The sequence below is a fragment of the Vespula vulgaris genome, chromosome 1 (genome assembly GCF_905475345.1).
Source record: "Vespula vulgaris chromosome 1, iyVesVulg1.1, whole genome shotgun sequence".
Classification (NCBI taxonomy): domain Eukaryota; kingdom Metazoa; phylum Arthropoda; class Insecta; order Hymenoptera; family Vespidae; genus Vespula; species Vespula vulgaris.
In genome coordinates, this window is record NC_066586.1 from 13,362,507 (window position 1) to 13,388,399 (window position 25,893).

Below are 25,893 nucleotides of genomic sequence, written 5' to 3' on the forward strand. Positions count from 1 at the left end.
GTTCTCCGCGTATAGTGGGAGGCACGAGGGGCACTTCACGAGGCCCTCAGGGGCCTTGAAGGAAGGAGCTTACTTCTCCTCTCGTTTCTCTCTACGTCGTATTACCATTGGCAAAGAACATATACATGCCAGAACGGTGAATACCAGAGGGTACGAACTCCACCGATGCTTTTCATTTCTCTCTCTCTCTCTCTCTTTCTCTTTTTCTCTTCGTATGTCTATCTTTTTTTTTCTTTTTCTATCTCTTTTTCTATCTTTTTCTTACTTCCAAAAGGAGACAGTTGGATAGCTTCTTTCACGATTTATCGGGCAACCGAATTGCACTTACACCGGCACTTCGTCTTATCGATATCAGTATCGAAAATAAAGGTCTCTCGAACGTTTCTTCGATTAAAAGCGTATTGCGATATTACGAAGAAGCAGATGGAAGCTTTCCGCGCGTGTAAACGATATATGCGTATAAGTATATATCTCGTTTATCTCGATCGTCTACTTCTCTCTTTCTTTCCCTTTCTCTTCCTCTCTTTCTCTCTCTCTCTCTCTTTTATTTTTTTTATTTTTGTCTTTCTTTCTTTTTTCTTCTCTTTCTCTCTCTCTCTCTCTCTCTCTCTCTCTCTCTCTCTCTCTTTCTCTTTCTCTATGTTGCCAATCAAGGACGGTGATTCGACCATTTGCCCCGATCTCTTCTCCTCGTCTTCTTCTCTTATCGTAAAAACCTTTCTAAATTGGATTCGATTATTCGAATTTAAAGAAGGAGAGAGAAAGATCGCGAGAAATCAGGCCGGACCAATTCGGACTTTGATGCTTTCGTTCGTTCGCCTCTCACAACCATTTAGAATTAGTTTCAAGAGAAAGAGCGAGTAAGAGAAAGAGAGAAAGACAGACGAAGGAGACAAAAAAAAAAAAAGAAAGAAAGTAACCAAAAAGAAAAAAGATATCCTTTCCAAAGAAGAACTCTCGCGTAGATTTTCAATGGACCGACGTAATCGTAAAATGAAAAAAGAGAAAAAATAGAAAACCAAAAAAAAAAAGAAAAAAAAGAAAACATGAACGAAAAGTAACAATCCGACGAATAATTCTCGTAATACAATTACCGATCGGAACGTAATAATGAAGAAGGACGATGAAAGGATAGGAAATTTCTTGAATCGCGAGGTCTGCGATAGATATTCGGTGGCGCCATTCGTTCGACTCGAAGAGACCGCGCGCCTCGTAATAAAAACGCGGATCGGCCGGAGGCCGACCGATTCGAAATTTCATTATTTATATTCGAAATTTATTATCGCCCCGAGCGGCCAAGCCGAAGCAAGCAAAGGAAAGCCAAGTCAAGCCAAGCCAAGCCAAGCCAAGCCAAGTCAAGTCAAGTCAAGCCAAGCCAAGCCGAGTCGAGCCGAGTGGAGCTGAGAGGCATAGGCGCCGCCTTTCCCTCTCTTTCTTTCTCTTTCTCTCTCTCTTTCTCTCTCTCTCTCTCTTTCTTTCTCTCTCTTCTCGCGCCGTCTCGTCTCGCCGGTCTAATTTATCGTTCCACGACTTTTTATTAATTTCTTACCGCTCGCGGAATCGCGATCGCATTAAAAGGATCGGCCGCGGACGGGCACCAGTCAGTCGAAATGCATCGGTACACAGACGGAATGCCGTCCCTAATTTTTCGCTCTTCTCCCTCCCGCGAGCTTGTCTCTCTCTCTTTCTCTTTCTCTTTCTCTTTCGCTTTCTCTCTGTCTTTCTCTTTCTCTACGTACGTGTTTATATATATTTATGTGTTTGTGTGCGCACACGACTGTCTTTCTCTCTTTCTGTGTGTGTGTATCTTTCTCTCTCTCTTTCTGTCTGTCTGTCTGTCTGTCTGTCTTTTTCTCTCTCTCTTTCTCTTTCTCTTTCTCTTTCTCTTTCTCTTTCTCTTTCTCTTTCTCTTTCTCTACTCTTCTTCGCCATCGAAAGACGCGCGGTTCGCGATGCTATCGCACGCGCAAAAGAAAGGCATTTTTCCGTAAACAGTCGACCCCTTTCGACGACCACCATCACCCTTCTCTTCTTAATAAAAAGCGAAAACGCGCGCAAAATGCCGCTCTTTCCGGGCCAGAATTGCGCGTGGATTACACGGGTGGTCGTGCCAGTAGACAAGAGATTTTTGTAGAATCCATTGGTTCGTACATTTTTCGTTTTGACCCTCGAAAATTTCGATACGAAATACCATGGATTCGATTGCTCGAACGTGATGTCGAAACGAATAATATATATATATATATCATGTACATATATTATACAATTTATTTCCTTTCTAAGAAATAGAAAAATAAAAATAATTCTCAAAGATTCCTGATAAAATCCGAATTAATTCCGAATTATAATCACGTCATATTATTCATCTGAAATATATCCTATCTAATACGATCTAACGATGTACGATAGAAAAATACGTTAACATTTTCATTACTTCTAAATTCGAAGCTAATCCCACTTTAAAACGATATTAAACGATACTAGTAGCCGGTGTACTTGTAAAAAATCCATTATTCATCGTTCGGCGATGTATATAAAGGATAAAATGAGGGTTGAATCGTTCTTTTAGGCGTGTACGGAATGAAGGGCAACGTGGTTATTATCGATTGGACGTTTTATGCAGTTTACGGCGAATAAAAGTGTTCGAAGGGTTTCGGATTAGGCACTTTCCACGCGGCTGGACAAACATGGCGGCCCGTGTTACTTCATGAAAATCGATAATACGCTCCGCGGTTATACGAGCGAGCGAGTGAGCGTACGAACGAACGAACGAACGAACGAACGAACGAACGAACAAGCAACTCGTGCCATAATGCTGTCGGCGTAGGGCAGCTGTTAAAGCGTTTGACAAATCGCTCTTTCGAGCGCGCCCGCGCCGTTTCATTCTCTTTCTCTCTCTCTCTCTCTCTCTCTTTCTCTCTTTCTCTGTCTCTGTTTCTCTCTCTCTTACTCATTCTATAGCGTCCATTTGTATTCTTTGCCTAAGTATCGATCGTTAGATTTCTTATCGATCCTTGATAATAATTTCGTCTCTATTTAAACGAAAAAACGAAATAATTTTGCTAAACATTATCTTATCGAGCAATAAAGTATTTTTAATCGTTTTTAATAGACAAAAGGATTTATCAACTGTTCAAATTTATCTGAAGCGATGAATTTGTGGGAAAAATTTTTGTCGATTGAAATTTATTTTTTCTAAATATTTATTAAATAAGAAAATATTTTTTATCATCGACGAGAAGATTCATCAACAAACTGAATTAAATTAAAGTAATGAGGATTAATTAAATAGAGATGCATCAAAATATTGTTCCCTCGTCGATTGAAATCAATTTTTACAAATATTGTCGAATTAAATAATACAATATTTTTAATCGTTAACCAAAGGATACATCGTTCCTAAACATTTATCTGAAACGCTGAGATTTAATTTAATTAAAAAAAATAAATAAATAAATAAATAAATAAATAAAATAAAATAGAATAAAATAAAATAAAGGAATAAAGAAAAAAGACAAAATATTTATTTATCGACGAAACGATTTTTACGTCTTTATCGTCGTACCTTATCCAACCCACTCTCGATTCCGGAATCCGAAGGATGCGAGACTTTTTCTTTCGTCGTCCTCGTCTCGTCCTTTCCATCGTGCTTCGACGGATCTCTCGCGACGTTCGACCGCGGGAAAAAAGGATCCCGGCTAATTAATAGAGCAAGATCGAGAGGATCCAGAGATCGTCGGTCTGCGACGGGAGACGTACGAAAAATAAAGCGAGCCCTTCCAGCTAAATTAACGGAGAGCGAGCGGAACTGCCGCCCGTGAGCTAATTAATAGAGCAACGATGAGAAAGAGAGACAGAGAAAGAGAAAAAGAGAGAGAGAGGGAGAGAGAGAGAGAGAGAGAGAGACAGATTTCGAATCTCGATCGTTCTCGCCCTTTTTTGTCGCAAAAGGATCGCGTCCGTTTCAATTCTTGCTTATCCGGTTTCTCAAAAGGATGCTCCGTCGCGAATGAAATCATTTTTCTCGCGAGATATCCGTCCAGATTTTCTTCATTAATAAAAAGAAGAGCAATAAATAAATAAATAAATAAATAAATAAATTAATTAATTAATAGATAAATAAATAAATGTAGCTCGCATGGATAACGATAGAAAAACGAAAAGAGATAATTATGCTATATTTTTACAAATTAGAAATAACCAAAGATAAATCAATAAACGATCGTTAATCGTAAGCAATATTATGTAACTTTTGAAATACTTTACTTTCGTTCAACAAAATTTAAATGACTGACAAAATTGATTTAATAACTATTTTAAACGAATAATATCGTGTAATCCTTGAAGTTGAACTGTTTTGACGTTCAATATCGAAACGTCAAAGATATATCATTCGATTAATTTACGCCATAAGTTACAATAATAAACATTACGATTATAATGATAATCACATAATTCTTTTCTACACACACGCACGCACGCACACATACACACACACTTTCTTTTTCCCAACAAAGAAAAGAAAAAGAAAAGAAAAAAAAATAGAAAAGAGAATAATGAGAGCAAACACAAGAGAAGGAGGATGAAAAAGGGAAATCGCGAAAGTGGATCGGTTTGTCTCACTAGCTAAAATTAAACATAGTGCTTCGTATACGAATACATACGTAAGTACATACATACATACGTACATACATACGGAGAGATAAAGAAAGAGAGAGAGAGAGAGAGAGACATATACACACATATGTAAGTACCGAGTCCGAGTGACGGTGGCTAGAATATCTGGCAATAAAAGTGGCACCTTCGAAAAAGGGAATTGCGAAACGTCGTGCAGCTTCGAGTTGGCTACGCGATTGGCCCCGATTGGTTTCTATCGGGAAACAACTATTGCCAATCGCATACCGTCCTCGAAACTCAGGAATCCATCGTTGCTCGATCGACACCCTCCCACCTCTTTTCCTACTTCCCCTCCCCCTCCCCCGCCCCTCTCCGACTTTTCTGTTTGTCACATTCGCTCTCTACGTCCCAGTTTTTTCCTGGCCGACGTTTCGCGATTTTTCGGCCGCCAAGAATACTACTATGTCCTCGTGATGATATCAACTACATATATCGAATTCGATCGAATGCATTTCGAGGTATCGTGAATCGTGAAAATGGAACACGTGAGCCCTTTTAAATAGAAAAACAAATGTTACAGTATGACGAATTGAAAATATTTTTAAATGCATTATTTCAACGACGATTAAAGCGTATAGGTATTAGAAGTAGTAGTGTGTGAGCGAAATCATCGTATTTGATTATTTTCATTTTTTTTTCCTGTTCTGTTTTTGGATCACATCAATGATGTAATAGTAATAGGCTATCGTTTAAATAGAACTCGTAATAAATTTTATAGCAGGACGTTATATAGGAAGAATTTTTATGGTTTTTCTTTTTTTCTCTTTCTCTCTCTCTCTCTCTCTCTCTCTCTTTATTCTTCTCACCTTTTTCCAATCGCTTTTATAAAATCACGCCTTCAAGTAGCAGCCAATTTACGGCGAGTGGATATAAAGACATTAGCGTGGAACGACTCTTAATCATCGGCAATGAGTTGGAAAGTGGACTCCAGTCGAGAAAATTACACGGTGTGTGTGTCTCTCGGGATCGATCGATCGATCGACTGGTCGCGTTCTATCGACACGTGGTGGAAAGATACGAGATTTCTTGGTAGAATTTCCCTTTCAAAGATTAACCCAAGACAATCAAAAGACGAATAAGAAGATAAAGTAGATAAAGAAGAAGAATGGAAATGAACAAGAAAAATAGAAAATTGATGTACACGTACATATGTATGTACGAATGTTTATGCATGTATACACACACACACACACACACACACAGATAGATACGTAGGTCCCTTCTTTCCTCGTATTCTTCTTTTTCGTCGGGAAAAAAGCTGCCAGAAATATACGGAATATCCGCGGCGGCACCCGGTCGTACGGCATCCGGTTGACTATTTCGAGAATATAATCACGAAACGACGAGAAAGGGAGGAGAGACAGAGAGAAAGAGAAAGAGAGAGAGAGAGAGAAAGAGAAAGAGAAAGAGAGAGAAGCGTGGACCGCATCGCGGAACGAAAAAGAGAACGACCTCCGACAGTCTCGAGAGGACTTTGCTAAGAGTGAGGAAGAAGAGAGGAGAAAGAGGAGGGAGGAGGAGGAAGAGGACAGAGAAATAAGAAGAATAAGAAGAACAGAGAAGAAGAGTCGGTAACGTTTCCTCCGTTCCGTATTGGCCCAACAACTCTCGCGTTTTCGCGTTCGCGACGCTTCTTTATTCTCAACGAAAATACGTTAGCAGAACTTATCTACGGAGGAGTTGTTCGTTGTAATGGAGAAAGAGTAGTATATAGAGAAGAAGAAGGAAGAAGAAGAAGAAGAAGAAGATGATGAAGTAGTAATAGTAAAGAAAGAAAGAAAGAAAGAGTGCGTCGTTTCGTTGGTTGTTGGTTATAAACACGCAAACTCGAGCGACGAACACGCGACCGACAAATCGCGTACGTGCTAATTACCTATGCGAACATGAAATTGTCTTTGAATTATATACGATCGAATTGATACCTTGGGCTTAACGACGTTAGAAAAGTTGGGTATGATAAAGAAGGAAAAGAAAGGAAAGGAAAGATAAGGGAAGGAAATGGAAAGAAGAGAAAAGAAAGGAAAGGAAAAAGGACGAAAAAATAATGTAAAAGAAATTCCACGGGGGTATAAAATATGTTCGATAACGTTAGAAAAAGTAACAACTCGTATTTGCATTTTTATCGTAAAACTTTAATTCAACTACCCCCTCCCCTTCTACCTTCATATCCATCCTCCCCCACCTTACTCCGTTCCCCCTCCCGACCGCTATATATCATCCTCGTTGTAATGAATAATATTACTTGATTATTGTTTTCGTCGTAGAAATTTTTTTCTTATCTCAACGAGATCTTGGGTTCTTTACCTTTCTCTCTCTTTCTCTCTCTCTCTCTCTCTCTCTTTCTCTCGCTCTTCCTCTTTTATATAAGGGTCAGTTCTTAGCGTAATAAATATTCTCTCTTTTTCTCTCTCGCTCTCATTCTCTCTCTCTCTCCCCCCCCCTCTCTCTCTCTCTTTTTAGCGGCGTTTTAACTCTCATCGGGCAGTCCAATTTTCTTGAGCGACTGAGAAAACCGCAGAGCCACTCCTCTTCGTCGTGTCGTTAATAAATCGACCTTTCTTCCTCCTTTATCCCGCGTCTCTTCGTTCGTTCGCCATAAGTCGCTTAAAGCCGTAGCTCTTCGGCCACGCGGCACGATGCTTTGGTAATTCGAGTTAGTTCTCTCTCTCTCTCTCTTTCTCTCTCTCTATCTCTTTCTCTCTTAACCCTCTTCGTTCTTCGGCCCTCCGTTATTTCGCGCTTCGCGAAAAGCGAGAAAAAGGAAGAAGCGAACGAGCATTGCACCGAACGCCACGGGAAGACCGAGACCAAGACCACGAAGCGCCGCGCTATGCCGTGCCGCGCCACGCCGCACCGCACCACACCGCACCACACCGCACCGTGCCGCGTCGTGCCGCGCCGCGCCGATTGTTTTAGCGCTTAGCCCAAACTAAAACGGCCGACGAGCAGGCCCGGAGGGTCAGGGCCGTGCCTAAGAAGACTCTTCGAAGGTGTGTCGGTCGGTCTCTTAAACGTCAAATTATTTCAATATATATATTATATAGGCATTCTTTATTTTATTTTTTTTGTTTATTATTATTAATAGATTACGATTAATAAGCAATGTTAACACACGTTCGTTTGTGTATTTGTGTGTATGTGCGTGCCTGTGTGTGTGTGTGTTCGTGTATATGTATATACATGTAATATCTTTGCGTTGGAACGACGTCAGTCGCGTACGTCACATCTCGAGTTTAAGAATTAATATACATTTGTGTAATCGATCTTTTTATAAATAACATGACTTTTATTTATATATAGATATAACACACACACACACATATACATACATACACACATACACATATATTTATACATAAGTATAGACGGTATAATTCAATTTCTTTCAAGAGTTTGAAGAATTTCTAGTTGGATCTAGAAGTTGAATAGGCTCGTTGAAATATAGGATAATTTTGCGAAAATGCTTGAGTATCAATTCAAAATAGTTTTATTGGGTTATAAAATATGATGTATAGAGAGAAAGAGAGAGAAACAGAAAGAGAAGGAGAGAGAGAGAGAGAGAGAGATAGAGAGAAAGAGTAAGAACAACGATACGTTCCTGTCAGAGTGAAAGAGAGAATACGTTTTTCACGAGACTATGGCGTCGCTTGCCAAATCATGCCAGCGGAATTGGAGAAATTTAAAAAATATTCTAAATTTAATTAGCCGTCGACGTCGGCACGTTGCTCGCGACCCCGCGATCTTTCGAAATCGACCGAGCTGCCAATGGCTGTGTTGAAAAATAGCCGATCGAACGACGAAGACGATTCGAGAGAGGGAAGATGAGAGGAATCGAAGAGGAAGAGTGGTGAAAAGGGGTGAGGGGGGAGGGTGGAGGTAGGGATCGAGATTCTTAACGAACGCGTTCCTCGTGCTTACGCTTTTTTGCTGGAAACGTAACGCGACGAATTCCGTTTGCAGTTACGCCAGACAAAACGAGATTCGCACATCTTATACGACAATAGCAATGGAGAGAAACAATTACGTCTTCTCCTTTATAGGATACATGTGACTCATGTCGAAACGAGTACGAAACAGGTACAAAACAATTTTTCACAATTTGCGAAGTGTAAGACAGGGTATTGTATATTTGAAAGAATTCAATCGATCGTTAAAATCTAGAAAGATATTTCGGTAAATTGTATTAACTTCTTCATCTTGTATGTATATGTGTGTATACATGTAAGTGATAACATACGTGGACATAGATAATTTTAGATTATTAATATCATCAACCGTGTTGGATCGTAAAGTGGACGATGTTCCATAAAACGTTTAGTCTTCTCTATTTTTGTCGTCTAACTTGGACGAAAAAGAGAGAGAGAGAGAGAAAGAGAGATGAAAAAAGGACTACAACGTTCCGTTAGAGATGAAACGTTTCGAGGAAACATAAATATCGATTATTATCTCTCAAATATTTTTTCTCTCACACACACACACATATATACATACATCTAGAAAAGATGAATATATGTAAAATCGAGTAGCAGCATCTATATAACAAAACGCGATTGATCGACGATCGAATATTGTACCCTTAGATGGATGAAAAAATGAAATCGTTATTTGTTATAAAAGAGAAAGAGAAAGAGAGAGAGAGAGAGTGAAAGAAAGAAAGAAAGAGAGAGAGAGAAAGAGAGAAGTGAGTAGAGTGGCGAGCTTTAATAATGCCTCTCGCTCGTTAAGCGCTCGTCTAACTGCCTTGTTAAGCTAACACTCGTATAACCATCGCTCGAAGAATATTCAAAAGTTATCGGATACGCGATCTCGTAAATCATTGAGCGTTATAAGACTTTGTAAATCTTTGAAATACGCGTTCTCGTGTAGCAATGTACTGGACGTGATCGTTTCTCTCTCTTCCTCTCTCTCCCATATACATGCGAAGATTTGCGTTTGCGAGTACAACTAGATTGAGTGAGAGTGAGAGAGAAAGAGAGAGAAAGAGAGAGAAGCTCTACGAAACGCGGACAACGCGGACGATCGGTGGGTGCCAGTTTGTCGTAAATTTCCGTTAACGAGCTCCCTACGAACCGAGAGGAAGACGAGAGGAAGAAGAGGAGGAGAAACGTAGAGTAGGAAAAGAGGGAAAAAGAGAGAGAGGAGAGAGAGAGAGAGAGAGAGAGAGAGAGAGATGCGACATGATATACCAAATGTACAAGAGAGAAAGAGAAAGAGAGAGACTTCGTCCTAGCCATATCGTAATTTTCCTCGTGTAAATGGAATCGTTTGTTAAGTCCCAACCATCAAAGCCAAGACTAGCGTTCGTAAAATTTCTTATCCACCGTTTCCTTTTTTTTTTCTTTCTTTCTTTCTTCTTTGGCGTTTTGGCGATTCGTGGAACGTCGGGAAAGAACGAGACTCCGTGAGAAACGATAACCGGTAGTCTGTACTTTTGATTTTTATTATTCCGTTCGTAACAAAAGAAAAAGAAAATAATGATTACATTTCAATATTCTATCGTGGATAGAAATATTTCGTTATCGTCATGAAATTTGATCGATCGAAATTTTCTGAAGTATCTTCTTCTTTTAAAGAAATATTTCTCATCGGTCGATGCCCGAATTTTGATTCGTTTTATTTTTCTTTTTTCTTTTTTTTTTTTTTACTTTGTTTTCTTTTCTGTAATTTTTGATAAGAGTAGAAATGAATTTTGAAAGAGACGTTGGATCATAGAAAATTGGGTTATATTCGTTTCGATTATACGTTAAAGGGAATTATACCTACGACCCTTCTTCAATGTGCAGATATATTCCGGTCGATGCACCCAAAGCCTGATCGTTCTCTCGCATGATCGTATGACGTTTAGTATACTGGAAAATTCTCGTCGAATGAAAAATCTGCCTGCCTTTCGATCACTAGAATCGAATTTCTTGTTTTGACAGCGGATCGCCGATCCGTGGTGAGAGCTCTATTTTTTAGTATGGATATATTATAGAGAGCGGGAACCATCTGAAGCTTTTCGTAAATCGAACAATAAAGCTGTACGACGATAGAAAATAAGTTAAAAAGAGAGAGAGAGAGAAAGAGAGAGAGAGAGAGAGAGAGAGGTGACTATTTGAATTTGTAGAAAGGGTTCGATTCTGTTTATTTTCGAGGATGAACGAGTAACGTTGGGAAAAGGGAGAAAGGGAGAGAAGGAACGAACTATATCGAGGCTAATGTTACGTACTAGGGCTTTTTTCTCCCCTTCGTAAAAACTTTAGGCACTTTCTAAGGAGCGCGCGGGTGAGTGGAATAAAAAAAAAAGGGGGATGAATTTAGACGCTTTGAAAAAGAAAGGAGGGATATATCGGTCGAAACCATTCGTATTTTCTTCATTATTTTCAACTAGATTTCTTTTATCGCTTATAATTTTTAGACGTATCTATATTATTTTCGTGTGGAATTGTTTTAGAAAATTTTTGCGTTCTGTACGATGAAATTCATAACTATCATACGATGAAATTTCAAAAACCATTTTACGAACAAAATAATTGGAGCTGATTTCTATAATATATTCATATAAACGACTTTTTCTTTCTCTCTGCTTCTTTTTTTCTATATATTAATTATTGTATATATATATTAATTATATATTAATTAAAAACATTAATTATTATATATATATATACTATTACTTATACATTTAATATACATGTATATTATATTTAACATATATATATATATTTAATATATTGATTGATTTATATATATATGTATATTATTACCTATACATATATACATTATATATAAGTACATTCTTTAGAATTATGAAAAAAAATTAATCTGAGTATTAACGAGGAGAGTCTTAACAAATCCGAGTACAAACAAAATAATTAGAATCGTCTCTCTCTCTCTTTACCTATCAACCCTCTTTCTCTCTAGTTCAAATGAAAAGTAGAATTTATCAAAGGGAGTTAGAAAAGCGTCCAGATTCGCGCACGAGCCTAATGTATCGTGTGAGGGTCTCCCCTCGTTAAATTTAACGCGGCCGCCTTGAACGCGATCGAGAGATCGGGGGGTTCGGTCCACGGCAGTGTAAAAAAGAAGGGGTGACGGTTGTTTCGAGGGATGAGGAGACGAGACGAGACGAGAAGAGAGGAGCGGAGAGGAGAGGAGAGGAGAGGAAAGGGAAAGGGTCGACGAAAAGGGCACTAAGTAGTACGTACGTACATATGTACCTACACATGTATGTATGTACTGGGCCCCGAAAAATCTCAAACGAGACTCTCTCACAGCTCTCGCGTGTACCATGTTCGCCTAGGCGAGTAGTATGTCGATTAAAGAAGAGAAAAAAAGAAAGAGAGAGAGAGAGAGAGAGCAAAAAAGAAAAAAGAGAAAGAAAAAAGGACCCTGCTGCAGGGTAAAACGATACCAGACACCGCGACATTAATGAATATATGCTTTTAGATTCGAGAGGAGAACGAAAAAAAAAAAAATTGTGCAGCACGTGGCCTGCTCGAAATCTACCGATCGTTTCGATAGTAATAAAATTCGAGATATCCATCCTGCCTATCGTTTCGAGCGTACGATTTTTAATTTGAATTGATTCGTTGAGAAACTCTTAAAAATATTAAATACTATTATCGAGCTGGTAATGTTCAAACGTGGAACGTAGACCATTTCGATTCTTAATCGATCGTTACGGTCATAATCGAGCTCGAGAAAATGCTTCGTGTAGTTTCGAGAGATACAAATGTTCGAATCTTTATTTTAATTGAATTGCTCGGAAACTCTTAAAATTACATAACATTGTGCTTCAATTCGTCAATTCTCTCTCTCTTTCTTTTAAATCATTTTTAAACATGATACGTCGCTTGTTCCAACTTTTAACAATCGTTTCGATAACAATCGAGTTCGAGATACGCTGTGTATGATTCTCGAGAGATCAAACGTTTGAAACGTGCGAATGATCGAATCTAAATTTTAACTAAATCGGTCACATACTTTTAAAATGAAAAAAAAAGAAAAGAAGAAGTTATCGTACAGATAATTTTCTAATGTACCACGTGGCTTGTTCCAACCGAACCAATCGTTTCGATAGCAATCGAGTTCGAGATTTGTTGCGTGTGTTTTCGAGAGATCAAATATTTCAAACGTGCAAACGATCGAATCTAAATTTTAGCTAAATCGGGCGGAAACTATTAAGATTAAAAAGAAAAAAAAAAGAAGAAGAAGAAGTTATCGTACAGATAATTTTCAAATGTAGCACGTGGCTAGTACCAACCGAAATCACCAATCAATCGTTTCGATAGCAATCGAGTTCGAGATAGTGTTCCGTGTGTTTTCGAGAGATCAAATATCTCGGACGTGCTAAAACGTTCGAATCTTAATTTTAGATTTCAGAATACTCTAGCCTACTCTTAGAATTAAAGAAGATTATCGTGTAAATAATTTTTCAGTCGTATCATTTGGATTTATTTATTACAAAATTCGCGAACGTGTCTTCGAGCTATCGTAGATTTTTAAATTAATTTCATAATAACGACACGATTTAAATAACAAATGAATGGTTTCATCAAAGAATATCGCAAATTAGATCGCACGCCATAGACGCTAATGATTCGCGTATTTATCGTGTGTTAGCTCTCGTGAAAAAGAGTACGGAGAGAGAAAGAGAAAGAAAGAAAGAGAGAAAGAGAGAGACAGAGAGAAAGAGAAGTATGAAAGAAACGACACGTGTAATCGTTCTTAAAGTCCCCAGACCCTAGCATGCTCGACAACGGACAACGATGAAGATCGGTAACTTACATAAGATAATTACGTTGGCGCGCACGATGGATGAAAGAAATGACGACGGACGACGTGTCTCCTTCGTGTCGTTCGAGTCACGGACAATGAGAGAAAGTCGATGAAAACGAGGATGAATGACTAAACGGTGCTTCGACTCTTATATGGATTTCATGACGAGATCTATAATATTTTACGAGCACATGGTAATACCTAATGGATATCAAAAAATTACGATGTTGATGTTTCATTTATTTTACAAATTTCTCTTTATTGAATGAAACATATGTTTCAATAATTACAATATTACATTTCGAACGTTGCATATCAAATCCGTTGATTTATTTATCTCTTTTTAACATAATATTTCTCCTCGTTTGTGTTTTATAAAAAATAGTATTGCAATTAAAATTAAAGTTTGATTGTTTGACGATTATCGTCGATGTCGACGAACAATCGTTGCGTTTCGAGTGCGATGATCTCCTCGATACTTCTCTCTCTTTCTTCTTCTACGATAAAAAATAAGATCGAAATTAAATTCGGATTACTCGATAATCATTATTAACGTCGACGAACGATCGTTGTTTATCGAGAGCAATAATCTCGGTATTTCATTTCCAACAAGCGATATTAATTTCTTTCTCTCTCTTTTTCTCTTTTCTTCAAGAGATGATACAATTAAACTTATATTGTGTTTATTTGATAATTATCATCAATGTCGACAAATAATTTTTCTATTTCGAATGTCACTGAGATTCTCGTTCGGATTGCATCGTAAAATTTTATCTTTGAGAGTAGCAAAGAGAGTACCAAAGTTTCTTGCTCCATAGAGCGTAAAAACTAAGAGGAAAGTCCAGAATGATGGTATAGGGATATATAGTATACTTGGAAGTCCTCCTGTCTCTTTCTCTTTCTCTCTCTCTCTCTCTCTCTCTCTCTTTCTCTTTCCGTACTTTTGCATAGAAGAAAAAGAGATTGCACACTAATTATAATGAGCCAGTTCGCCACGAATGGGAGAACGAACGGCCATAACAACGTTTATTCTTGTCTCGAACGATACTACGAATGAATAAACGGCTTTTGGTGTTAAGTTAGATGAAGAAGGAAGGAAGGAAGGAAGGAACGGTAAAAGAAAAAGACGAAGAATTAGAAGAAGAAAAAAAAATAAAAAGAAGAAGAAGAAGAGAGGAAGAAACTCTCGATGTAGTCACGAGCAAGGGAGAAAGGTGTTAAATGGATTGCACTGAGAGAAAGGGAGAATGTAGTAGTATGGCGACCATAACGTAATTTTGACAGAAATAACGCCGGCTAGCTCGCTAAGAGACAATAAGTTCCTGACACTTTCTCTCTCTGTCTTTCTCTCCTTCTTTTTCTTCCATTCCTTCATTCTCTCATTCTGTTTCTCGCAGATCTTAGAATAGTTTAGTGTCGGCTACTCTATTTCTCTGTTTCCACTTTGGAAAGAGAGCGAATATACTCGATCTTCTACATTCTCTCTCTTTCTCTCTCTCTCTCTCTCTCTCTCTTACACACACACACACACATACACACACTGTCTATTTTATTTCCCTCATAGAAGAAGCTGCGACTTTATGCCGTAGCATCTTGCTTCCTACCTCGTAAAACCTCTCATGTGAAAGAGAAAGAGAAAGAGAATGATAAAGAGAAAGAAAGAGAAAGAGAGAGAGAGAGAAAGAGAGAGAGAGAGAGAGAGAGAGAAAGAGAGTGAGAATGAACGTTTACGACTCGGCGAACGAATTTTTCCGTATCGTTACTAAAAATTGATAAAATACGCGAGCCATCCGGTAGAATCTATTAAAGGTACATAAATCTTGTCGGTTCGAAGCGATCTTTCGTTGAGATATACAACGAGAAAGATAGGAAGAGAGAAAGAGAGAGATAGAGAGAGAGAGAGAGAGAGACAAGGGGGTTGAACATTTTTATTGTCTCTCTTCGATTTAATATTCTCTCATAAATTAACGTCGAAATCTATCCGACGTTGCGACGACGAAGACGACGACGATGGTAAGAACGTAAAGGAAGAAAGGAATCGGCTTCTTGTTTACGTAGGCTCGGCACAAAGGCCCTTTGAGACCTTTGGAATTGCCGATCGAGTAAGTAGTAGTAGTAGTAGTGCAGTAGAATAGTGTAGTAAAAGTAGTCTACTAGTAGTAGTAAATTAGTAGTGTAGTAGTGTAGTAGTATCGGTGTAGTAGTAGCGTAACGTCGATTCTGGGTCATTAAGTCGCATCTGGACGGTTAACTCGTTCTCTCTCTTTTTTTTTTCTTTTTCTTTCTCTCTTTCTCTTTATCTCACTCACTCTTTCGTGTGCACACCGAGCCGTTTTTCCGGAAACAATATTGTGACGAGTACCATCGAAGAGGGTTCCGTTAAGGGACGAAGATTGAAAGAGAAGAGAAGGGGTTATACCGTTAGAACTTTTCTCTTTCTCTCTCTCTCTCTCTTTCTCTCTCTCTCTCTCTTTTTCTTTCTTTCTCGACGTTTAAACCTCTCGAAAAAGAAAAAAAAAAAAGAAAAAAGAAAATAAAAAGAGAGAACTCGAATGAAAGCATCGAGCGTGGTTACAGACGATCGCATAATGACGACACTACGACGACGAAGAGATGAACGCGATGCAACTGCCTTTGCGAGTATTATCCAAACACTCGTTTTATGCGTTACGTTGACCCTTTTTATTGGATACAACCAACACACGTGTTCCTTCATCGACATCATCCAAGAAAGAAGAAAGATTGAGAAAGAAAAATATAAAGAAAGAGAGAGAGAGAGAGGTAGATATTCAAATTTCCCGCTCTAATCGAAAAACTTGGGAACCGTTTCGATATATTATCCATCTACGTTTATGGACAACTCAAATAAAATCGATTAAAATTCTTATCTAAGAAATTATCGCGAAAGATTCGAATTTCGAAGCTGACCGAGATCAAATACCGAGATTAGATCGAGATCGGATCGGATGAACGGATGATTCGTGATCTCGAAATGGGAATCTCGTTTGGGAAATTGGAGTGACGGTCTTATCGAGGTGTATACCATTTAAATAAAATCGATTAAAATCTTCTTAACTCAGTCACGTATGGCATACCATACGTTTATTCGTTCATTCGTTTATTCGTTCATTCGTTTATTCGTTCGTTCGTATCTACGTACATACGTTCGTTCGTTCGTTCGTTCGTTCGGTCTCTGTTTGTAGGGTGTGTTAGGGCCAACGTACTCATAAGCCCGTGTTTGCGATATAAAGGGTTATTCAGCCGAGTCCACGGATTAAATGATAAAAAAGGAAAGACCCTGCTCTGAAATCCGGGGCCTTTTCAGGATCGGGCTTTTTGAAAATTTTAAACCTTCTACCCCCCTTCTCTCTCTCTCTCTTTCTCTCTCTTAGGACACACACACTCTCCCTCTTTCTCTCTTTTTTCCCCTTAAAGCAGGATCGACCGTTCACCCCTCCTTCTTCTCTTCCACCTCCTCCTCCACCTCCTTCTTCTCCTCCTCATTCTCCTCCTCTTCTCGAAGCGAGTTTTAAGAACTACGAATAAAGGGTTGGACTGAAAGCCGCCTGTATTGAATATACCCGGTGGGGTGATAGACGAAAAAGAGAGAAAGAGTGAGAGAATATATATGTCTCTCTCTCTCTCTCTCTCTCTCTCTCTCTCTCTCTCTCTCTGTACGAGAGAGAGAGAGAGAGATGGTTGTTTGGAACCGGTGCACGTTGTCCCCACGAGTTTCTCATATTTTTTAAGATTTGCCCTTTAAGCACCGTCACGTTTTTCCTTGTCCGTATCCTCCCCCTAGTAAGTAGCGATTCCCGTTTTTTAACCATGTGGGTGGCACGATATATATATATGTTTTCTATGTTATACGATAATTCAACGGTCTGGAAAATATTGTCTATTATATGAGACGCGTATAAGAGTGTTTATTAAGGAATTTTTCTTCTTATAGAAATAATAATCCAATTCATCGTGACTTAATTTTTATTATCTACGCGATTTATGGATACAATTATTGTAACTGTGTAACAAGCAACTGTGCGTAAGATCGATTAAAAAGTAATACCGATTGAAATCTTCTTACCATTAAGAATAAATTCAATCGAGAAAATCGTATAAAGGATATAGGAATATTCCGTACGCGTAAAAACGTGCGTGCGTAAATTAGAGATAAATATTAAATTAGCAAGGATATTAAGGGTATTAGTAATTGGAAGATAAAAGAAGATAGAAGATTGAAGAATTATTAAATTAATATGAATTATCATAATTAGAATATTACTATTAAGTAAAAAAATTAGATCCAATATATATATATATATATTTATAACATATATATTTATATATAAATATATATACATATATACATATGTATTTTAGATTAAAAAGAATATCTTCGGTCATTCTCGAATTTCCTCTTCCCCTTTTCGCGAACTCCTTTCTCCATTTTTTTTTCTTCATCTTTTTCTTTTTCTCTTGCGGACGAACGCGCATACACGTAGAATACATAAGAAGTTCCTTCTCCGCGATAGGGGAGGAGAGAAGGAGGAGGAAGAGAAGGAGAAGGAGGAGGAGGAGATGGAGGAGGAGGAGGAGGATGACGACGAAGAGGAGGATGAGGAAGGAGTACAAGGGGCCAGGCTCTCTCCCCACTCGATCGACTCGATGTACCACGCGTGGAGTAAGCCTCCCTCTCCTTTGCTCTCGAGAGGAGGCCCTCGAGAAATATTCGACAATTTTTAAACTCGTTTCTGAACGCATTCAAAGAGAGCGCGCGAGCCTCGGCACGTACAAGTAGTATAGGTATTTCTTGGAATCAACTCCGTTTCTTTTTCGCGGGGTGCCTCATGGCGATCGGTAGGGGAAATAAAAAAAAGAAAAATGGCTCGACACTGAGAGCTCAACCCTTTCCTCCTACTTCGTCGCGTAAGACTAAAGGATTCTCGTTATTTTCATTTTTCTTTTCTTTCCGATCATAAGTTTCGTTCGTTCGTTCGTTCGTTCGTTCGTTCGTTCGTTTTTCTTCTTCTTCTTTCTCTCTTTTTTCATTTCTTTTTCTATTTTTATCTTTCTCTTTTTTCTTTGTTTAGCTTTCGTTCGAGAATTTTTTCTCACGAATTAAAAGTAGAATAATGATAATAGCAATGACGATTAATGATTTTCTTCTTTTCTTCCCTTTTCGTTTGTTATTTTTAATTGTGAAAAGTTCGATTTAGATCATCCCAAAGATTCGGATAGATCGACGTCGATACAAGCCGAAGGCGATCGACGTAAATCACGATCGATAGAAGGTAATTGATCGGTCGACCGCGACCAGACGGATGACTCTTGCGGTGAAAGTGAGCGATCGACAGGAAGCGTTATGTTGATAAGCTACCGTTTCGTTATTAAAGTATTAACCGTTGCTGAACGAAGGAATTTAATACCGTCCAAATCTTTATCTTAGATCGATCTTTTTGAACGAATCGAAATGAAAAATGACACTTAATAAATATTATACTCCAAAACAGAAAGAGAGAGAGAGAGAGAAAGGGACAGAAACAGAAAGGGGAAAGAAGTAATACGAGTAAATTTAGTTCGTAATCTTCATTTTATATTGAGTAATGTAAGTATGTATTTCAAGGGGAAAAAAAAGAAAAAAAAAAAACAGAAAGATGGGTGACGGTAACATGCTCTCTGCTATGTTTATTGCTATCTTCTTTGGATTACCCTAATGAGCAGTGAGAGAGAAAGAGAAGGAGAGATAATTATCAACGAACGATGATTGGTCAAAGAACGAAATGTGTTTTACGTGCTGCAATTTTTCTTGCGTGCCTTACTACTAGTACTACTACTACTACTACTATTACTACTACTACTACTATTATTATTACCATCACCATCACTACTACTACTACTACAACTGCTACTACTACTACTACTAACTACTACTACTTACTACTACTACTACTATTATTATTACTACTTATCTTCGAACCTTTTAAGAGCTATGAAAATTTCACGAGTGGTAAGGTAAATGTGCTCCATGTATACTCGGGCCCAGGGGTACGGCACGGGTTTTTGCATATTGCGTATTGCGATCGACCGATAGTTTTTTGCTCTGTTCTCCATTCTTTCTTCTTATTCTTTTTCTTCTTTTTCTTCTCCTCCTCCTCCTCCTCTTCCTCCTCCATCACTTCTCTTCCCTTTCCACGTTCCCTTTTATTTCGGAGTGGCGTTGAGCCTGGCTCAACCAGTTTTCGGGTGCACAGGAACGTATGGGTCGACGAACGGCTCTCATAATTCTTGATTTACCTTCGGAAATTGTATTGTACGCCCGCGTAAAACAACGCTCGAAACGCTCCTGAAAGAAACTATTACGAACGCTTTAAGATGGTTTTGTTCTTCCTCGTTGGTAAAGTAGATTTCGTTTATCTTACGAAACGAGAACGATCTGCTTTACCGTCTGCGAATATGCGTATTTTTATCCGTCGATATGGTAGATGTCTACGGTAATCGATTACCTAAAGAGGAGGATTTTTCTTTTTCTTTTTTTCATGTTTTTTTTTTGTTGCCTCTCGATAATAACTTGTTTCCGAAAATCTTATTACATCATTCAATAGGATGTATGATGTAAATATCCCGTTTCACGGTCATGCGATGCAGTGTTATCAGTGAAGTTTTTCTAATCTTTTTTCTCTATCTTCATTTTATCGGAATAATGTATAGGAGAGAAGAAAAAAATCTATATGGAATTATAGCAGGGAGTGCTAGCGAACTCATGCGAGAGAAACGTTATATCTAATGTCACTGATTACTTTTTTATCCTGCTCTTTTCGATACCGTACGTCAACGTGTGTTGCGATAACTCTTCGTGTTAGCGTGCAGTGATACGTTAATGGAGTTAAAACTTAAGGAATAAGATAAAGGCGTTGAGAAGGTAAAGAGACATTGCGTTTATGCTCCTTTTACTTTCTCTGTTTCAGCGCTGCTCAGGCAAAGCATGTCACCGGTAGCGGACAGCATGATCGCTGGTGCGAAATCATCGGTGTCGCAGCCTATAATCGATTACTCTCGATATGTCAGGAGATATACGTCCGGTCAGGAATGCGGTAGCTCGTATTGCAAGGAATTAGGATGTAGAGAACATTTTCATTGTCTCGATTGTAGTGGTAGGGTATTTGTAAAGAAGGAGGAAATGATCAGGCATTTCAAGTGGCACAAAAAAAGAGACGAATCCTTGCAGCATGGTTTCATGAGATATTCGCCAACGGACGATTGTTCGGAAAGGCATCCAGGTCGAGCTTGTCCGCATAATAGAAAGCAAACCCACTATCATTGCATACACGAAAATTGCGACAAGGTTTATATATCGACCTCGGACGTGCAGATGCACGCGAATTATCATCGCAAGGATTCCGCGATCATTCAAGAGGGCTTTCAACGATATCGTGCCACTGAAAGTTGTGCCACCGATCATTGCCCCTTCGTCGGACAACGAACGACGCACTTCCACTGTCGGCGGCCTGGATGTCGCTTCACCTTTAAAAATAAGGCTGACATGGGTAAGGCCGATACTCCGATACGATATATAATATATTATTCTCATTTGAAATGCTAGCCCACGACTGATCGTTCCTTCCTTTCAGATAAACACAAGTCGTATCACATTAAGGACGAGCAGTTGTCCCGAGACGGATTCAAGAAATTCATGAAATCCGAAGCCTGTCCCTTCGAACAGTGTCGATTCTCGCGTGTTTGCAATCATATACATTGCATACGACCACATTGCAGTTACGTTCTGCACTCATCCGGTCAGCTCTTTTCTCATAAACGGAAACACGAGCGTCACGAGTCCGAATTGGCTTATCGAAAGTACAAGCAAGTTAGTGCCGTTGGCGGGATTAGGCCGCCAGGATCTTGGGCACCAGACGAGATTAGTAATCAAGGCTTGTCGCTAAGTCTTAACGGGGAAAGTTCGAACGAGGGTAGAGGTTCGCCGTCGTATTACTCGTTGGACGATTCTTTTCAAAGTGCGAGCGATTTAGCGATGGATCTTACCGCTCCTACGAATAGCATGACGTCTACCAGTAACTCGGTGGTTAGCATCGATCAACAACAGCAACAGCAGCAGCAGCAGCAGCAGCAACAACAACAACAGCAGCAACAGCAACAACAACAACAACAACAACAACAGCAGCAGCAGCAGCAACAGCAACAGCAACAGCAACAACTCACACCAGCAGAATTAGCCTATCTTGTATCGGCCAATTCGGATTGTCCCTGCCAATTGAGTAGGGATCATCATCACTGCGGGTTGGATCGTTGCGGTGCCACTTTAAAGGATCCTCGCGAAGTCAGGGAACATTTGAGGGAGCACGAAACTCAGGAACGTATCACGGATGCCTTCTTCGAGGAAGGTGGCTGTGACGATACTTGTCCGTATGCCGACAAAGAAAAACATTATCATTGTAATTGGGAAAATTGTCGGGAGGTCATTCTGTCAACGGACAAACCATTTCGAAGACTTCAACATTATAAAATTCACGAGTACAGTCGACAATTGAATCTCTCATGTCCCTCGCACGCGCTTTCATCCGATGTAACGCTTACCCACCTGACCAATATCGATGCCATGTTTAGGCGGAAAAGAGGTAGACCACCGAAAAACAGAGTGATCGAGATTTGGTCAGGTGGAGATCCGGCCTCGCACACGCACGACTCCCCGCAAGCCATTTTTACGAGCTTCAAGTTACCCAAACCGCAAACACCAAGTTTGACACCTACTCCGGTGACCGATGATCGAGAAGGTAGTGTTTCTCCTTCGAATAGTCTCGGTGAACCGGAAGGATTCGCCACTTACAATTCCGAGGGTTGTCCAGATCTCGCTTGCGTTTTACGATCTACCAGGCATCATCATTGTTCACAGCCACGGTGTCATTTCTCAACCGATAGACCCGATCAATTGTTGATGCATAGTAAAGACTTTCACGACAACGTTGATATACCAACAGGCTTTGCCTTTTTCGATAAAATGGTTGACTGTCGGTTATCGAGTTGTCACAGTAATCGAGTGAATCGACATTTTCATTGTACCAGACCAAACTGTGGATATTCTTTCGTTCGATATTCAACGATGGCTCTTCACGAGAAACAACATTCTGGACACGTCGATGTTTGTACTCAGGAACTTTCCAATAAGGAATGTCAAACGCATCCTCAATCCTTTATTCAAGAAACTAAACCAAGAATCCAAGTAAAAAATCCGGCTGATCTTATAGAGAAAACGGATGACAGCTTGGAAGAGAGCAGATCGATGATCGACGAGAAGGAAAGCGAACTTCCTAGTCCGGACGCTAACAAGACGACCGGTGAGTTTTAATTCACAAGGCGGGGATACGAAACTGTACCTGGCTATCCTCGATTCTTCATTCCATAGAACATAGATACTTAGATCTCGTACAGTAGTGTTTTATATATATATATGATATATATACATATATATAAAAAGACCTTATGTCGTAAGAAAAAAAAAAGAGTGACTATAAAAACTTGCATGTTGTTTTTTTCTCTCTTTATTATTATAATTATTATTATTATTATTATTATTATTATTATTATTATTATTATTATTATTATTATTATTATTATTATTATTATTATTATTAGTATTATTATTATTACTACTACTACTGTTGTTGTTGTTGTTGTTGTTGTTGTTATTATTATTATTATTGTTATTATTATTATTATTATTATTATTATCATTATTATTATTATTATTACTATTATTATTATTATTATTATCATTATTATCATTATCATCATTATCATCATCATCATCATCATAATTATTTTAATGTAATTTTTTTTATTTTGCACGTAGATCGCACCGACGAGTGCGACACTTTACCGCGCACTCGTCCACTCATTTACGAAAAGTAGACACCTCTTTCTTTCCCCTTTCATTCCAATTTACTTAGTATCATTATTATTTGATATTTGTATGTTTGTACGTTCGTTTGTTTGTTTGTTTGTCTACCTGTTTGCCATCCCTCTTTTCTATACACGGTGGTTGTAATTTTAGTGGGAGGTATATTTGAAGTGTTGGTTGTTTGGTTGATTGTTGCTAGTGGTGAGGGCGGCAGGCACCTATTATCCGGTCAGCGGACCGCCGAGCGAACCCGCACTTCCGGGCGTCGTGCTATCCATGCGAGCTTCCGTGCACCAAGGTTCGTTCTCCCTTCGACCAGGTTTTGTGCTTCGAGATTTGTCATATTAGTTTATTTACGATTTAGACCGGCCCCTCCTGCCAATCGTGAATCCGCGATCGAACTAAAAATTTCTTCGTTCCTATTGCAGAGTCCACGGCCATACCGTCATCCGGTACATCTACCTCATCCCACACGCTTTACGGACCGGAACAAAGTTGCAGCAGACCGTTCTGCAAGTTGAAACGTAAGAATCACTATCACTGCAATGCCTGCAATCAGGCGTTCTCGGAACTGGATCGATTGGTCGCTCACATAGCCAAGCACTCGACAGGTGCTATCCTCAGTCAACAACAACACGATCTACCCAATCAGTCACCCTCGTCATCGGTATCATCCAATCAACTACAGCACGAGTACCTAGCTCAGCTTTCTCAGAAGCCAGACTTCATGGCACAGAACGCACAGATGGCACAGAACATTCAAAACTTTCACAATCAGATGCAAAGGCAGATGCAGCAGACTCTGGGACAGATGAGCCAACAACAGACACCACCGGCGAAGGAGATCAAACTGGAGAGTCCAAGATGTGCCACGGATATCGGTGTACAAAGTATGCCGAATATTAAGAGGGAACCAGCTGAGATTACGAGAGAGGACACTGGTAATTCGGTGCAAGAGACCAACGAGAACAATCAACGTATGCCTCAACCCTCGATGCCTGGAAACGTTCAACATTCTCCGGCACCAGGACCACCTAGTTTCGAGCTTGATTTCAGCCATGGCTTTCACTTTGCGAGTCCAGCGGTAATGGCAGCTATGAATCAACAGATAGCCCTGATGAATCAAGCTCTACCACCGTTTCTTCAACACGGTGGCATGTATACCGGGGGACCTGGACTGATGTTTGCACCTGGTCTACCACCTACCAATTTTCTTCCCCCTACCAGGGACGAAAATCCTCTGGCATCTCTCGCGGCTAATCTCAATCTGAATAAAAGATCTCTTTCCCCACCTGACAGCAATTCGCCCGAGGCGAAGAAGCAACGTCTTCATCATTCGATGCGTATGCTCAAGGACGAACCTGTTCCCGAAGGATACGTTAGGTTCGTACTCGTTATTATATCGTCGTGTTCTAAAACGCTCCATTTCCAAACCTTTTCCATTTATTTTCTACAGGTTCAGATTCAACGAGGATTGCCGGTACCCTCACTGCGGTTACAGGGAACATCAAACTCATTTTCATTGCATGCGCCAAGACTGTGGTTACTCGTTTTGCGACAAGACGCGTTTCGTTCAGCATACGGCAAGGCATGAGCGTTTGGACACGCTTATGGGCGGTGATTTTCAACAGTACAGAGCCAACGTGCCTTGCGGGCGTGCACAGTGTGCATATACGTCGTCCCTTGGTTCGATGCAAAACAAAGCCTCGCATTTCCATTGTCTGAAGTGCGACTTCGTTTGTACGGACACGAACAAGGTAGTTGCACATAGGCGTCAACATGCAAAATTGGACAGTATAGCGGCTGCGGGCTTTCAGAAATTTACGCCTAGTCAGCCGTGCGGTGCCGTGCAGTGTCAACACTCGGGCAAGCAGACTCATTATCATTGTTTGCAGTGTCAGTACGCGGTCTTAGGTCTGGCACAAATGTCGGCACACAAGTATCGACATATGGACACTTAACGGAAATTTTATGGTGCAAAATACGAGACAAATTTCTACCCGAGTATATATCTATAGACATTCCCTGGAATATCGGTCGAAGGGAGACAGAGAAGGACACTATTGGGCTTTTGCTACAGATTTTAATTAGTACCTATAGACATTCCTTCATTCTCCCAAACGATCAGCAATCCATGATGATTTACTAATACATCAAACGCAGGGAGCTAGTCAGTGAAGTTGGACCGAGTTGAAATTCGATGTCCTGTTGAAAGTTTAGAAAAGACGTTGTTGTTCCTTAGTGTTTAGGGAATAGAAAGAGAAGAAGATGAAGATGAAGATGAAGATGAAGATGAAGATGAAGAAGATAAAAAGAAAAAGGGAAATAAGAACAAGGAAAAGATCAAAGGATATACAAGGATATACTCCTTCAGGGGATCCAACTTTCGCGAAGTTGAAACTCGCTATTGAATTTTTCGCCTTCCCCCACCCCTCCCGACTGGCTAGAAAAAATGTGAAAAGAAAAGAAAAGAAAAGAAACTACGATATATAGGAAAGACACGCTGGATATCGAGCGTTCAAGAAGACAATAAAGCAAGAAGA

The 25,893-nt window shown here is 39.5% G+C and overlaps 1 protein-coding gene across 5 annotated transcripts in view; it reads left to right on the forward strand.

Annotated features, from left to right (window-relative positions):
• LOC127064014 (zinc finger protein castor homolog 1-like) overlaps positions 1 to 25,893 on the forward strand; it is a 94,070-nt gene that overhangs the window by 62,798 nt on the left and 5,379 nt on the right. For 3 of the 5 annotated variants that reach the window (XM_050994495.1, XM_050994486.1, XM_050994477.1), the window contains exons 8-12: positions 20,403 to 20,981; positions 21,066 to 22,787; positions 23,550 to 23,648; positions 23,779 to 24,733; positions 24,807 to 25,893. The exon at positions 24,807 to 25,893 is cut by the window's right edge and continues 5,379 nt beyond it. In XM_050994495.1, the coding sequence (XP_050850452.1) occupies positions 20,403 to 20,981; positions 21,066 to 22,787; positions 23,550 to 23,648; positions 23,779 to 24,733; positions 24,807 to 25,311 (3,860 nt within the window). In that variant the 3' untranslated portion in view covers positions 25,312 to 25,893. The remainder of the gene's footprint in view (positions 1 to 20,402; positions 20,982 to 21,065; positions 22,788 to 23,549; positions 23,649 to 23,778; positions 24,734 to 24,806) is intronic. The other 2 variants (XM_050994505.1, XM_050994515.1) reach the window with 2 other exon arrangements.